General features: G+C 33.2%; 3 protein-coding genes and 1 long non-coding RNA gene across 9 annotated transcripts; 2 read left to right on the top strand and 2 right to left on the bottom strand.

Annotated features, from left to right (window-relative positions):
- The first annotated feature begins 703 nt into the window (after positions 1 to 703).
- Positions 704 to 1,801, top strand: LOC105650352 (VQ motif-containing protein). Its single transcript, XM_012237237.4, is given in 2 exon segments — positions 704 to 1,405; positions 1,407 to 1,801. Coding segments are annotated over 2 exon segments (525 nt in total). The 5' UTR covers positions 704 to 925; the 3' UTR covers positions 1,452 to 1,801.
- A 579-nt stretch (positions 1,802 to 2,380) lies between these two features.
- Positions 2,381 to 6,828, bottom strand: CNX2 (cofactor of nitrate reductase and xanthine dehydrogenase 2). Of its 6 annotated transcripts, none has more exons than XM_089722392.1 (8): positions 6,702 to 6,828; positions 6,124 to 6,560; positions 4,788 to 5,405; positions 4,429 to 4,596; positions 4,149 to 4,340; positions 3,586 to 3,654; positions 3,298 to 3,387; positions 2,381 to 2,840 (listed from the first exon to the last, which is right to left on the bottom strand). In XM_089722392.1, the coding sequence occupies exons 2-7, from the start codon at positions 6,190 to 6,192 to the stop codon at positions 3,304 to 3,306; spliced, it is 1,200 nt and encodes a 399-aa protein (XP_089578518.1). In that variant the 5' UTR covers positions 6,193 to 6,560; positions 6,702 to 6,828; the 3' UTR covers positions 2,381 to 2,840; positions 3,298 to 3,303. The 6 variants fall into 6 exon arrangements, 5 of the variants coding, with proteins under 5 accessions (XP_089578518.1, XP_012092601.1, XP_089578520.1 ...); XM_012237211.4 differs by having other exon boundaries at positions 6,124 to 6,194; positions 6,702 to 6,810; XM_089722394.1 differs by lacking the exon at positions 6,702 to 6,828 and having other exon boundaries at positions 6,124 to 6,194; positions 6,364 to 6,660.
- A 730-nt stretch (positions 6,829 to 7,558) lies between these two features.
- Positions 7,559 to 8,471, bottom strand: LOC110011166 (uncharacterized). The gene is made up of 2 exons (XR_002286211.3): positions 8,197 to 8,471; positions 7,559 to 7,868 (listed from the first exon to the last, which is right to left on the bottom strand). It is a non-coding gene; the product is annotated as an uncharacterized LOC110011166 (long non-coding RNA).
- A 1,075-nt stretch (positions 8,472 to 9,546) lies between these two features.
- ATCS (Citrate synthase family protein) lies at positions 9,547 to 15,304 on the top strand. Its single transcript, XM_012237212.4, has 20 exons — positions 9,547 to 9,700; positions 9,914 to 9,985; positions 10,134 to 10,196; positions 10,383 to 10,424; positions 10,524 to 10,589; positions 10,712 to 10,777; positions 10,869 to 10,982; positions 11,099 to 11,162; positions 11,421 to 11,503; positions 12,240 to 12,289; positions 12,373 to 12,450; positions 12,552 to 12,680; positions 12,867 to 12,909; positions 13,064 to 13,150; positions 13,598 to 13,699; positions 14,232 to 14,339; positions 14,415 to 14,465; positions 14,649 to 14,722; positions 14,820 to 14,871; positions 14,953 to 15,304. The coding sequence occupies exons 2-20, from the start codon at positions 9,935 to 9,937 to the stop codon at positions 15,049 to 15,051; spliced, it is 1,422 nt and encodes a 473-aa protein (XP_012092602.1). The 5' UTR covers positions 9,547 to 9,700; positions 9,914 to 9,934; the 3' UTR covers positions 15,052 to 15,304.
- The last annotated feature ends 269 nt before the right edge of the window (positions 15,305 to 15,573 follow it).

Below are 15,573 nucleotides of genomic sequence, written 5' to 3' on the forward strand. Positions count from 1 at the left end.
AAGGCATTCTTCAACTATATATATAGCCAAATGACTCTTATGCAACTAAAGAAAGGCAAATAGCCTCTTACTCCACACGACCCATCAAATATATATAATTATGCTGGCATATATTTATTAATCAATTCACCACTGTAATCAACCACATATGTATATATATTTGTGTAAAATGCATGCTTCAAACCAATTAAAAGGCAAAAACAAACAACAATAATATGCGCAGGACGAGGAAGAACATGGGTTTCCTGTGACAAAATCTGAGTGTCAGGCATGATCTTTACACGAGTCCTGTGTGTTTCTGAATTCTGATATTTACTGTAACAACAGAATAATACGGTTTTAGCTTTCGTAAGCTCTCTCTACTATCTATCACCTTCACGTGCGCTTTCAAGTGTACTACAAAGGCTTATAGATGTACCTCTTCATCACTTCAACAATAATACATGTCACTCTACCCTTAAATCAACATCTTTAACTATCTTGATTATCATCTGATAACGTGACTTAAAATTTTTTTTTTTTTTAATGGAACAATTGTTAATTTAAATCCTTTCCTTCCTCCTTTATTTTGTCTTAACTGTTTCATTCTTTCTTCAACACCACCAACCAGACAGTGAATTATATGATAATAATTACCAAATGGCATTATAAAAACATCTAATATATATATATATACACGTAAGATTCAGATCAGTGGGCAAAGGGCACTAGGCCAATTGGCTGCTTCATTGACCCTTATTATAGTTTATTATTATTGACCTAAAACTATCCTGCACAAGAAAGCAGCAAGCTTTATCCATTAATTTTTTTTAATCAAGTCAATAAGCAAGATTTTCCTCTCTATTTAAGTCGCCATATTCCTTGCTCCAAACCTAACAACCTCTCTTTCTTTTCTTGCACAGTACTTCTCAAAATTATAATTACCATGGAATTGGAAGACATAATAATGAGTCCTAATGTTTCAGCTCCTTCCCCGAAGCTAGCCATGCACAGAGATTCCCATGTAATATCCAAATTCAAGCCTAAAGTTCGCATAATTCACATATTTGCACCAGAGATAATAAAGACTGATGTTGCTAATTTTAGAGAGCTTGTTCAAAGACTCACTGGAAAACCCGGTGATCAAGAAAGCAACAGCAACAAGAAGAAGAAAAAGAAAGCAAGAAATAACACTGCAAACTGCAGCAAGAAAGCACTGATGATGCAAAAGAAGAACAAGAAAGGTATGCAGTTGCAAGACATGTCTCCTACTTTGATACAATGTGAAGAGAAACTTAAAATGGAAGAAGAAAATGGGATATGGGGAAGTAGTACTGAGAGTTCAAGTAGTTTCCTTGATGGGTTTGCAGATTTCAATGGCTTTATACATGATTCCACTGATAACTTTTCCTTGCCTCCTAATTCTCTCTTCTCATCACATGGATTTGTTTGAAGACATGAACCTTGCTTGATATATATATATATATATATATATGGCAAAAGGTTGGGCTCATTTAATTTCTTGATTTTAACTATGTTGACTTTAGTTACTATTATCTATTTATCTCATGTTAGGACACATATAGAGGTGCAGGGTATATGTGTGGTTGCAAATTTGGATGGTTCTGTTCTGTTCTCAGTCTTCTCACATGTCTTAATTTCTAGTGAAAAAGGTGTCTGTCACTAGTTCTTAGGGATTGATTTCAAGAAAAAAGGGATTGAGATACTTATTATTTGTCCTTTTTGTGTTTCTGCTTGTGCTGAGTCTCTGACTCACCATCACTTCTCATTGATGTACAATATAGACATGTACATTTTCTGACCTTCTTTCTCCTAGCAACTGATGAATTTGATCTTTTTTTTTTAATTTTAATTTTTAGTTTAGCTAGCAAAAATCCCCTCAAGAATGTGTGTGTGTGTGTGTGTGTGTGTGTCTGTTTTTCTTTCTTCATTTTCACAAATCATAAATTGCACCAAAAAAAAAAAAATTAACGTTCAGGTTACAGAATGTAACTGATGAGAATCATGCTTTGTAATTGGCCCTTTCTGATGAGAAGTCCTCGTCAATCCATGTGCCCACCAACCATAAGAAATGAAATATAAATTACAAGGTCAAAATTATAGATACTAATATAAAGAATTAATGAAAATGAACTCAAATACAGAGAGAAAATCATATAATAGATCATTTAAGCTTTGGGAGGAGATTATAAAATATGGTTGAGATAAAAAGCCTAAAACAAGCATTGACTTCCACTTTGTCAACTCAGTTTGTGACTTTTTCCCCCCTTTAAAAGAAAGAAAATGAAACCCCTCCAACCAATCAATCTTGTTTGATTTTGAAAAATATTTTGCAAAATATTTAAGGCCAATGCAGTAAAGATTTGGTAAAGAGCAGAGGTTTACTAGTTTTAGAGGAACCTTCCTCTTTGGTTCGATTCTCTCTTATTGCTAATAGAATAGAGTTCACTCCACTACATAAAGTTTCATAAGTACAGAACATTCAAACTATTAAGTAAAAACATCTATGGTTACACTTTGATTTAGAGCTGTACCTGTATCTGTATCCGTATCTCATAGTGTAAATTTTTATAAGCTTACACAATATAGAAACGGGTGAAAGAAATTATGCATTTTTTACTAAAAATGCATTTATTACAACCTTCATATAGAAACAGATATAAAAACCTCAAGTCTATTATTGTTTTAAGTTATGGATTGCCTGTTGCCATATAGATACAGTAGCTGCCTCTGATGAATTTCGAGGAAGTTAGCAAGCAGAAGAGTAGATGAATTACAATGACATCACGTGAGCAAGAGAATGAAAATGGCTAGCTTCTGATCTGTATCACCCCATCATCCTGAAATCAATTTGACAGAGTCAGATTAACTTTTCTCCTTGGAATTAATAGTAGCCTTTAAGAAGATGATACAATATGTACAAATGGTAACTCTTTAAGCATGAACCCATTGTTCATTGAAATAACTTCTTTTCAGAATAAGGAAACATGTCAGGCCAGATGATCTCATTTCAATGACTATTCATGATTAGGAACCAAAAATGATGAAAAATAATCTTAGAATTAGCCAAAGGACGAGATTGTTATCCTTAGAGATAGTGATAGCATAGTGTAGAAAAAAAAGTGTCGATCTGATAAAACAAAATAATGAATTCCTCCAATAATGAACTTCCAATATCAAGGTAAAAAGGGGCAGGAAAAGTTTCCTTCAACATGGACAGTAAACAGTACACACTAAAGGAAATCTTCAAACTAAAGAATACACAAAATAATAGTTACAAAGATGTCCAAGACGTACCAAGTCTTATCCACCAATATGTATCATAGGTCTATTTGCTGTTTTTGCAATGTCAAACATTCCGGCATGTGAAGCTTTCTTCTTTTTGACCTGAAGCATGCAAGAGAAATTCTTTGAGACAGCAACAAAAGCTAGAGAACTGAGCAAAGCAATAGTGCATGTGAATTAACAGAAATGCAATTTTGGTATCTTCAGAAAAACCAAAGAACAATCTATACCATCATGCAAGAGCAACTTTTGAAAATCCTATCATTTCTATCTGTAAATACAAAACTACAAACTGCATACCGCTGACCCAATTATTTCCCTAAGCTCATGTTCATCAGCACCACGACGAAGGGGATCTCTTAAGCTGACCTGCAAAAACAAAAGCATTAGTAAAAATTAAAGTGACGCATTGTAATCAAAAAACTGGAAGAGTCTTAACTAACTTTATTCTAAGCATTCTGCATATGTTTCCAATAAACTCCAAGCTAGGACTGCTATGATAGGGTACCTATATCCTTCCGCCATTTCTCTAGGCTATTTATTGTGTTCTATTTGAATTTAACTATAAAATTTTATTGGTCAATTTTCCTTTCCAAATTTCTTCTCTTGAAATCCGTACTATAGTTACTTCTCTACCATCAATTATGACTAAAGCAAGGTGTTATTGAATGGTCAAACTCATAATTTTTCACAAGTTCTAACTTCAAACTTGAAAATTACCCTCAATTATGAGAGTTCACAAATATAGGAACATGAAGACATGAATAACTAATTCAAGTAACTAGAAAGAGATCAAGTTAAGAAATAAAATTCAGGCTGATGGCAAAAGTGATAAAGATTTAAGAGGATAAGAGATGGTTCACCTCTGAAGGACCAAAGAGGCACACTTTAAAGTTTCCATCAGCCAAAAGTCGCAATCTATTGCAACCAGCACAAAAATGCTCCGTCATTGATGTTATAAAGGAAACAGTGCCTAGATGCCCATCTATCTTGAAGTTCTTGGCTGTATCTGCTGGGTGATCTTGAAGTCTCTTTGGTTCTGTGAACTTCTTTGCCTGCTCAATTACAAGGAGTTACTGCAACAACGTACGAGTGGTACTCAGAAATCTCCATATAAAGTCACCTGTTAGAATTCTACCTTACCACTATATCCAACATTTCTGAGTAGGGAACAAGTTTCTTGACATTCCAAACATTTCCATCAAAAGGCATGAACTCAATGAACCGAATATTAATCTGTTTGTCACGTGTCAGCTCCACAAAATCACAGATCTCATCATCATTGAACCCACGCATTACAACGCAATTTACCTGACAGAAAACAGTAAACAGGAAAAAATATATAAGCTATGTATTTCCAGAAGGCCTTAAAAATAAATAATGGAAGACTTTTCCCATCTTCAAAACAGTAATAACATATTCTGCTTGCACGAGAGCAAAATTTGAAGAAGCATAGTTTAGAGGGGAAAAAAATGAAGCTGAAAATAGCAAAAGGTGCATACTTTAACAGGATTATACCCACAGTCCAGAGCAGCATTAATTGACTCCATAACCTTCTCATGCCCTTTACGCCTGGTCATAAATTCAAATTTAGCTGGGACCAACGTATCTAAGCTGATATTTAAAGAAGTTAGCCCACTTTCTTTCAGCTTTGGGAGTTTCCTTGCGAGAGTAATTCCATTAGTTGTCATGGCTAATGTCTTGAGTCCTTCCAGGTTAGATAGCTGTAAGCATATCTCTTCGATATCTTTTCTAATGGTTGGCTCACCACCAGTCAAACGAATTTTATTCACTCCAGAACTGACAAAGAGATTTGCCAAACGAACAATCTCATTCTGTGAGAGTAATTGAGGGCTGGGAGTGAGCTCCACACCCTCAGCTGGCATACAGTACTGACACCGCAAATTGCAACGTTCTGTCAAGGATATCCTCAGGTAGGTGTGCATCCTTCCAAATGAATCAATTAACATATCAGAAACAGAATTAGGATTCAGCAGATTTTCTGACAACTCTGCACAAGAAGTTGCATATGCTCTAGGCACTGATTTATCTAGTTGATTACTACTTGAACCTAGAGAATTGTCATTTCCTATTGAACAAGATTGAACTTGGCAATCAACCTGCATATGAAGCATAACAATATTAGTGTTCCAAACTTCAACATAAAGACTCTGCTTAGGCATAATAGCAATCTAGAATAATAGGTGAATATTAAAATATATATATATATATATATATATATATATATATATATATATATATAAACACACACACACACACACACACACATGTACACAACTCCGAGTTAACTGGCCATTATAATGCCTTGTACCTAAGATGCCAGAACACGGGCATTGTACGAACCCTTAAATTTAACTAAAGTGATTCTTCAAGATATTGATTGAAGACAAGTTATGAGAACAAAAATTACTTTGGATTTCATCATTCATTCATCTACCTGAAGACACTGCTATTTATTACTGATAACTGCACTAGAACACAGTGGGCACCAAGAATCTAGCTTGAATTGAGAATTTCTAGTGTTTCATAAAGAAAAAAAAAAAAAATACTGATGACTTTAAGATACTAGCCAAACTCAAAGTTAGAAATTAAACTGAGCATAACATGTATAGGAAAGCTATTAAGGGTTGAAAAAAGTTTTCCTTTTGCCATGGCGCCTCAACTACTAATTTATCAGCAGACCGTATAAAAAAATTAAGTGGGATTATATATATATATATATATATATATATCCAATTAGGAAGAATTTCAATGACAATTTTGTACAAAAAAAGAAACTGAAATTTAAAAGCAAAAGTAGAAATTAAATAAACATACGAGAAAGAAACTGGAATTCTTGAATCCCAGATGCCAATTAGCAATCTTTGACACGCCCCGCCTAATCATGGCTGCTGACCGCAAAAGGAAAATGAAAGTACTGTCCAGTTATCCCCTCAACGATAACGAAAGTAACAAATGAAAAAGACAGAACGTTCAAGCTTCAGATAACAAACCAAGGAATTAGAGAAGAAAAAAATATGATAAGAATTTCAAACTTGTGGATAAGCACGAATTTACATGGTATTGAGCAGAGGAGAAAGAAGAGGAAAAAAGGAACTTTGGGTGTGTGATTGTCCCAAGATCCTTTTAAAAAATCCAGCGCTATATAACCATTGAAAGCCAGCGAGAATTTGCGTTCGCGTTAACCTTCCCATTTTGGCGGTGGTGTTCTTTAGCTGAGTTTACTTTTTTTAATCTTAAAAAAAAAGTGTCATCTACCAGATAGAGGAGAAATTGACATGAATTAGCCAATAAAAAAATACCAGATTATGATCAAAACAGTTGAATAATACTCTCACACAAATAGCGTTCGGTTGCCAAAGAGTAATTTAGAACAGTAAGATAAATATACTGACCTTTAGTTGCGTGAGAAGAGGCAATATCTTCAAGGTAGACGACAATGAACAAAGAGCCAGAGAATGACTTAAGAGGCGGGAGGGAAGCTTCATGTGCCGAAGCATCTTGGGCTACAGCCGCCTACTTGGGCTTGGTTTTGTTATATGTATATATATATATATATATATATATATATATATATATATATATATATATATATATATATATTTTTTTTTTTTTTTTTTTTTTTTTTTTGAGAATAATGGCCTGGTTTGTTATATTTTTAATTTTTTTTTTAGACTTTGAGGTCAATTTTAGATTAAAAAACGAGTTTGATAAAATACAAAATAAAGATATATAAATAAGTACAAATTTAATAAATATTTATAGAATTGATTTATAGATTAATATGGTCAACTATTTTAATTAATTTAAAATAATCAAATTAATATGATTTTTCTATTTCAATGAATTCAAATAAATTTTTTCAAAGTCCAGCATTATTAGCTTATAAATTAGAAAAAAATAATTAAAATTAGTTAGAAATCAAAAAGTAAGGTATCATTTATTTCTTATTATCTACTTATTTTAAAATTAATCTTTTAATATCCTATCTTAATTATCAATATTACTCTTATTCATCTCTCTTATTTGGTAAATTTAGTCCCTTATGTTTAACTGTGCTAAGCTATTTAATCCTCCATTAAAAAAAAAATATCATTTTTACTCTTTTAATAATTCAATAGTAAACGTGAGTGATTAAATAGTAATATTATATTAAAGTAATCAATCATCTTAGGATATTTAATTTTTAAAATGGCACATTTTGAATAAAAGGATAATAATTTAAGGATGTTAAAGAGAGATTATAAATATATTTTATCAAATAAAGGGATAAAACTATAATTATAATTAAATATGAGGGGCTAATAATTATTTAGTCTTATAACATAGGTTTTGATTGCAGGGAGGAGTTAAAAAATAAAAGAAAAACGTTGTCGTAGTGGGGGACATGGCCTATATTTTTAGCGGAGATAATATGAACCAGATTCTCCTGGTGAGGTGCGCAAAACCGGCGGTGTCCAACCAAACTGCATTATGCGAGCATCCGATACCACGCACGATCTCGCACTAGTGGGCGGAGCTGGAGTCTGCATTAATCAGACACGAGCGCCTCCTCGCGATTTCTTAAAATTATCAAGTCACAGAACTTTTAAAACCCTGATTGGCTTTGCTTATCATCTCAACAGAAATATCAAAACTTCAAATCATCAAATAAAAAAACATTGAGCAGAGCTGGAAAGAGTGATAGAGAAAGAAACGACCAATATAGCGCAGATTACACTGAGATAAATGGCAGCAATTAAAAAGTTCAAATATCAAGGCTGAACAAAAAAACAAGAAAGATAAACCAAAGTCTAGCTACATCAAATCAAATCAAGATTTAAAACGGAAAAAAAAAAACTACAAATCAAAAAATTGGAGCTCGAAAAGAACAAAAAAACGGTGACTTACTGTAAAGTGATGGAGGCGGTTGGTTGGCGTGGCTATTCGACGTTGAGTGGCGCGAAGGGAATGGCACGAAGAGGAGATTAGCTTCTTCCGGATTGGAGTTAAAAGGGACTGTTTTGTGGAGCAGAAGAACAGAGACAAATATTCTCAAAAAAGAAAAAAAAAGAAAAAAATGGTTAAGGTGGGGTCAAAAATGGAAATTTGACTGACTTTAGGTATAGGGCCCATTATTTATAAACTAGTTTTTATGAATCCGATGCACGTGCACTTGTTTTTCATACGCGTGATTTAATTTCTTTTATGTATAATATTACATTAAAAATTTTCTGTTTCTTAGATTTAAATTGTGTTTGTAAACTTTACGATTCATGAAGCAATCGTCTGATTAATTTTTTTATTTATATAAAAAGTGAAAGATATCGAGTTCGAGTTCTCTTGACTCTATTAATTTTTTTAGAAAATGTTAAATTTTAAATTTTAATTTAATTGTTTAAAAAATAGAAATTTATGATTATTTTAAAAATAAAAAATGTTGTAAAGAATAATGTTATTTGGTAAAAAAAAATATCATCAAACATGTGTGCTTTAAAAAAAAAAAAAAAAAAAAAAAAAAAAAAAAAACCAAACATGTGTGTGTAGGTTGACTATTATTATGCACCGATAAGGAAAAAATCGAGAACTTCTGAACATTAAAAGGTTGGACCAAACTTTTTAATACTTGTCAAAATTAAAAATAAAAACTCAAGAACAGAATTTATTTTTTATCATCACTCCAGTTAATTGTGCGTTGATTAATTGATTTATTTCTAAATATTATTAAATTTGACTTATTCATCTGCCTTATTAATTCGATAATTTGAGTAAGTTCTTTTAATTATAAAAATTTTTATTAACGAGATAAATAATAATTGAAACCTACTCATATTTTCTATTCAGAATTTATTGATTTATTTCAATAATTTAGGCCTTCCAATAATTAAAAAAAATTACACCGAAAAATAAAAACTCCTCTGGACCATCAATTGTAGTTAATAAATAAATATTTCATAATTACTTCTTAAAACTATAAATATACGTTTCCTTACCAATATTATAAAATAATATAAATAAATCAAATTGCTAAAAATTATATAAAAAATCGTTACCAAAAAGCTTTTTTTGCCGTACAATTCTCAATTATACCCAAAGGGCAAGGGTCGAACGACTGAAAGGCCACGAGGGAAATTGGCAGGATCGAATGACTGAAAAGCCAGAAGGCAAATTGAGATTTAAAGACGTAAGCAGGGGTATTAGTGGAATGATGTTCTCTGACCGGGCGGTTTAGGCCCAAAAAAAAAAAGGAGACGGAAGAAGAAGAAAAAGCAAAACCAGAATTTCAGTTTTTTACATTTGATTAGTAAATAAATTCGTTTGTATAAATTATTACCAGCCAAGCCACCAAACACTTCTATTTTGTTTACGACTTCTGCCTTTGGTTTCGCAGTAATCGCAAGGGTCCTCTGACTCGGTATCGTCCTCCTTTCTCTGCAATTTTTTTTTCTTTCCTTTCTTTGATTTCCCAGCAGGTGCTTGCCATTCTTGCACGCGGCTAGCATTTTCATTGGAACGATTAAGATCTAAAATTAACTTTCTTTTGGTTGTCGAAGCATACAATTCTTTCTCTTGGATCGGTTTATATCTTTATGGATTTATTTGAATTGTGTTTTTTTGGTGATGGCAGGTAATTCTAAGTGAGTAAGCAATGGTGTTTTTCAGAAGCGTTTCTCTGCTCTCTCGACTACGTTCTCGTGCTGTAAGTTCTCTCTTTCAATTGCTGGTTATTGTTCCATTGATTGAGAATCCTTTTTTCATATAAAAGGCTTTATTTTTTATTTGTACTTTATAGATAAAGGATTTTTTTTTTTTTTTTTTTTTTTTGGTAATATGTAAATATGTTACAGGTTCAACAATCTAATCTCAGCAATTCCGTAAGATGGCTTCAGACTCAGGGCTTGTCTGATCTTGTAATTACCTCTCTTTGCTTCTTTATCCATCTATATGCTGGGTTCAGTCTAAGAGTTTCTATGTGTTTTAACTTTGGAATTTTTAGTTCATTCATATGTACTATTAAGTTTTAAACAGAATAGTTTTGTTTACTTGATGTTTGGTTGAAGATTTTTATTTTCTCTCTCTCCTATTTGGAAATTTAGGACCTTCATTCTCAGCTGAAGGAATTGATCCCAGAACAGCAGGTCTCTATTACTGCCTGGCTTTTTAATGTGTTTCTTTCTTTATAGTTGGGGTGCTTATCAACTGTGAGAAATTTACTTTTTTTTTTTTTTTGGTTCCAGGAGCGTCTCAAGAAACTCAAGACAGAGCATGGAAAGGTTCAACTGGGAAATATTACTGTTGACATGGTAAAGTTTCTACCTTTTGATTTTATATCATCGACACATGTAGTTTTCAGTTTTCTTTTGTTTTTATATCATTGTATTATTATAACTTATCGCTGAAATATTTGTGCATTAAACTTGGGAAGGTACTTGGTGGGATGAGAGGAATGACAGGATTGTTATGGGAAACCTCCTTACTTGATCCAGATGAGGTACAATATTCATTTATTCATTATCAGTTTCATAGTCATCAATGGAGTTCTTATTGTTCGTAGATTTGACAGTTAGTTTTCTGTTTCTCAGGGAATTCGCTTTAGGGGTCTGTCAATTCCTGAATGCCAAAAAGTGCTACCAGCTGCAAAGCCTGGTGGAGAACCTTTACCTGAGGGTCTTCTCTGGCTTCTTTTAACTGGGAAGGTGCAGTTTTGTGTTTGATAGAAGAATCTATCTTAAGTTTTATTCTTAATGAATTCTATGAACTTTGTGTTGTGTTACAACATTTAACACTTGTTTTCTCCTTTCTTATATTTTAGGTACCAAGCAAAGAGCAGGTTGATGCATTGTCGAAGGAATTACGTGACCGTGCCACGGTTCCAGGTCTGTAGCTTATGGTTTTCTTTTATATTGCTTGTGAATTGTTCAGCTGTTGTATATTTAATATAGAGTACTTGTAGCAGCTGATCTTATTGAATGTGTTTTATTCATTTCTTGTAAATAATGAAGCTGTTGAGTTTATTTATAATATTAATGAGAACATGCCAATTTTAATTTTGAATCCCTATATTTATTTTATACCTGGTCTTCATTTGGCATGTTTTCTATGATGATGGACAAATCAGTTCATTTTTCTTGCAGAGTATGTGTACAAGGCCATTGATGCTTTGCCAGTCACAGCTCATCCAATGACTCAGTTTGCATCTGGTGTTATGGCCCTTCAGGTTGGGAAATGTTCTAAACATAATATCTTTATTCATATGTATCATTATAAGTATCTCTCTCATCCCTTTCCTTTTTTCCTTAATTCACGTTTTCTTGACAGCTATAGTCAAGCATAATTGATTTGACTGTTAACTCTTTTGGTTTTGCTGCTACTAGTATAACTATTTAAAAAATATGTGAATTTTACATGGCATAATTTGGTGTCAATAAGTTTAAAATTTTGAAATGAGAGAAGAACTGAACTATACTGTATATCATATTTAGTTCCTTGGAAAAGATTCTGACTCTTCTACTGTTGCTTTTGAGAGGGTGGAGTCAAGAGGACTTGTTTTGGTTTGGTTACCTTGTAGCATGTGGTGCAATCGTGGGAAGTATAAAGCATGGGGATTTAAATATTTGTTATTACTCTTAATATGGTGATCCTATCATGGACCTAGTATAAGCTGGCAACTAAGACCATTACTAGTTCAGCAATCTTACAGAATTGACAATCGTTTAATAATCTTCTTCTTTGAAGCACTTAATCATAGGGTTGGATTTGGTATGGTCTAGAGCTACCGAGCAATTCTATATGAGAAAATGATAGCTAAGTGGATCTCTCCCCTTTGTTATGGGGACAGTTGAGCCAACTAATAACTATGTACAAGATATGTTAAGAGATAGTGGTAGCTCCGTTTAGATTTTTGTCTGCAGATGTGAAGTCAACAATTTCAATTTCTTATTGATGTCTTTCAGGTTCAAAGTGAATTTCAAAAAGCATATGACAAAGGGATTCCCAAATCAAAGTAACGTCTCTGACTCTAAGGATGTTCTGTTCTCATAATTTTTTATATATAATGTGAGCATCATAACACAATAAAACTTCTAGGTACTGGGAACCAACTTATGAGGATTCTCTCAATCTGATTGCCCGTGTGCCAATAGTAGCTTCATATGTTTATCGGAGGTCAGTTTCATTACATTCAAGCCTGCATATTTAGTTTGATTCATTGTTGGGTGGACCACAGCATGATGGAGAGCCTTGTGACATGAAATAATTTTTGACAGGATATACAAAGATGGAAAATTTATTCCCTTGGATGACTCTCTGGATTATGGTGGAAACTTTTCACACATGTTGGGATTTGATAATCCCCAGATGCAAGAACTTATGAGGCTTTATGTTACAATCCATAGGTTTGTATATATTATTCGCTTCAAAGAAACAATATGATCTGTTGATCTCAGGTTTAGGGATGTATACTTGTTTTTTACTCAAATCTATTTCTTAGGAAAAAAATTACCTTTGTTTATCGATTTCTTTCTTTCTTATATATATATATATATATATATATATATATTAATTTTAATGGTGTGCTGCAGTGATCATGAAGGCGGCAATGTCAGTGCTCATACTGGTCACCTGGTAAGTTGATTGAATTCTCAAAGGTTGTCACTTTTAGAATGTGTAATGTTTTAATCCATAGTATGCAATTTTATTCTTTTTCACGTGGGGTATGGAGGAGCATAAGAGAATGCTGATATACATGATCTTCTTTAATCCATGTTCTACTTGTCAGGTTGCTAGTGCACTTGCGGATCCTTATCTTTCATTTGCCGCTGCATTGAATGGCTTGGCTGGGCCACTCCATGGCTTGGCTAATCAGGTATCATATGTTATGCTGCTTCAGCTGATTGGCTTTATTTCCCTCACCGCTTCAGCTCTATCTGTTAATGGGTCTTTGTCAATTTTTCTCTTGGAGTAATAAATTATCCTTGTTGATGTAACAAAAATGCTTGATGATCCATCATTTGACAAATATAAGAGCACTAGGTTCTCTTGTTCCTTTCATAGCATTAATCAATACCTGAAACAAGGTTTAAGTGGAAAATTTTATTTCTTTATTTGAAGTTGTGAGGCTTCTGGTTATAGATAATAATGTTCTTTTACCAACTATGTAATCTATTACAGGCTCTTTTTTCACCTCTTCTAGTCTTGGCTTTAGCATGCCTATTTTCATTATTTTCCTACTTCAGCTGTTTATAATTCCATCTTATATTTGTGAATGATTGTATGATTTATTGTTTTAATTTCCACGATATTTGGATTGCAGGAAGTTCTTCTTTGGATCAAATCCGTGGTGGGAGAATGTGGGGATAATATAACTACAGAACAACTGAAAGACTATGTCTGGAAAACATTAAAGAGTGGGAAGGTAATTTACAGTATTTTGAAGCTAAATTAGAGGTTAAGTTTATTTTGAAGCTAAATTAAAGGTTAAGGTTATTGCACACTAGCATTTTCCCTCCAAAGGTTTATGCAGACTTACACACCTAGCTGACTTCAAACGTGGTCACTGCTTGCAAATATGGTTAACCTGGGAATGTTTTTCTGCCATGTTTTGACTTCCAAATTTTCTCAAACCTTTTCTTTTTGGACTCATTGGAGGCATAACATTGCAGGCTACACAATATAGACTATCCTTATCCTAAGTTCTCCAAAGTAGTGAAAACTCTTGTAGTTGAGAGGACTCCATCCCGAGACCTTCACTTGCCAAATTCTTATAGAAAGCGAGAAAACTAACCATATTGTACCTGATTGATATCATAAATTATGACATTTTATTTTGAATCACCACCAAGATAGCATTGTAGCATCATAAAATTTTTTGGAACCTTAGTTTTGGGAACTGTTATTTTCATTGTGCTTAATCATACTTGCTGCCTATCTTTCTATCCAATTTGCAGGTTGTTCCTGGATTTGGTCATGGAGTTTTACGTAAAACTGATCCAAGATACACATGCCAGAGGGAGTTTGCATTGAAGCACTTACCTGATGATCCACTATTCCAGCTGGTTGTTACTATTTTTTGAATACATTTTTTTTTGGTTTTTTGAATAAGTTAATATATTTTTTTTTATGGAAACCAGGTTTCTAAGCTGTATGAAGTTGTACCTCCAATTCTTACCGAGTTGGGCAAAGTAAGTAAGCTAATTTATTTTGCTTTAAACAAACTATTTTGAAGAATTAAGCATGCTGAGGCTTGAAGAAAGAAATTATCCATAGATCCCACTATATCTACATCCTTAGCTGCTGGGATCTTTTTCTATCAATGTGATGTGGGATCTATTCCTAATTTTGTTGTGGGCTTTGGGAACTTGTAGGTTAAAAACCCCTGGCCAAATGTTGATGCTCACAGTGGCGTATTGCTGAACTATTATGGTTTAACTGAAGCTAGGTATTGTGTCACCATCTCATCTGATAACAAATTATGCTATTGCTATTTTACTACTAGGATGAAAGGGATTACATTCTTCAAAAATTATTATGAACAGGTACTTCACTGTTCTTTTTGGTGTATCAAGGAGTATTGGCATTTGCTCTCAGGTTTGTCATGTTATTGTTCATTGTTTCTATTGTTCAACTTACTACCGTAAGTTTTTCTGAATTATACTTTCATTGATTCAGCTAATATGGGACCGAGCTCTTGGATTGCCACTTGAGAGGCCGAAAAGTGTGACTATGGAATGGCTCGAAAATTACTGCAAAAAAGCAGCTTCATCCTAAACGCTGAATTATTTCATCCATAGTAATAATTATTCAAAAACATGGGTTTTCCAATTGATGAAGGGGTGATGTAAAGTTGAGAGCTTGTCATTTTTTTGTAGCTTTTTCATTTTTTCTTTCCAGTTGGAACAAAGGGTTGGATCCCTAATCCGGTGTTGATACATAACAATGGTTACATTAAACTTTAGCAGGGATAAGAACCACGGTCTAGTGAGCCGTTTGAATAAAAGTGTTTCGGTGCTTCTGCTGGAAATTTCAATGTCATTTAGTTTCTCTTGACCGTCTTTTGACTTGTAAATTACAAGTAGCTAAAATTGTATTACCAGATGAATAGAGCACTTCTGCATCATGTTTGAAAATGAATGTGGCTTTTGCTGCAGTGCAAATTTACTACTGATGACATTTGTGTTATAAGAATCTTTTCAAATGCAAGAATAAAACAATGATCTAATTAATAAAGGCTTCCATTAATTAATTAAACAAGGGTACTTTTGAAAGGTGGGAGAAAAAAGACAAGAAAGG

This window comes from Jatropha curcas, chromosome 6, assembly GCF_041381405.1.
Source record: "Jatropha curcas cultivar XTBG-Jc1 chromosome 6, XTBG_Jcur_1.0, whole genome shotgun sequence".
Taxonomy (NCBI): Eukaryota; Viridiplantae; Streptophyta; class Magnoliopsida; order Malpighiales; family Euphorbiaceae; genus Jatropha; species Jatropha curcas.

Coding starts and splice junctions, on each gene's coding strand:
- CNX2 (XM_012237209.4), bottom strand. CDS start 6,806: ATGCTTCGGCACATGAAGCTTCCCTCCCGCCTCTTAAGTCATTCTCTG. Junction 5,406..6,701: donor CTCTTCTCACGCAACTAAAG/GTCAGTATATTT, acceptor CTTCATATGCAG/GTTGATTGCCAAGTTCAATC. Junction 3,655..4,148: donor GCCTCTTTGGTCCTTCAGAG/GTGAACCATCTC, acceptor TTGTTTTTGCAG/GTCAGCTTAAGAGATCCCCT.
- ATCS (XM_012237212.4), top strand. CDS start 9,935: ATGGTGTTTTTCAGAAGCGTTTCTCTGCTCTCTCGACTACGTTCTCGT. Junction 13,151..13,597: donor TCCATGGCTTGGCTAATCAG/GTATCATATGTT, acceptor TTTGGATTGCAG/GAAGTTCTTCTTTGGATCAA. Junction 13,700..14,231: donor AAACATTAAAGAGTGGGAAG/GTAATTTACAGT, acceptor TCCAATTTGCAG/GTTGTTCCTGGATTTGGTCA.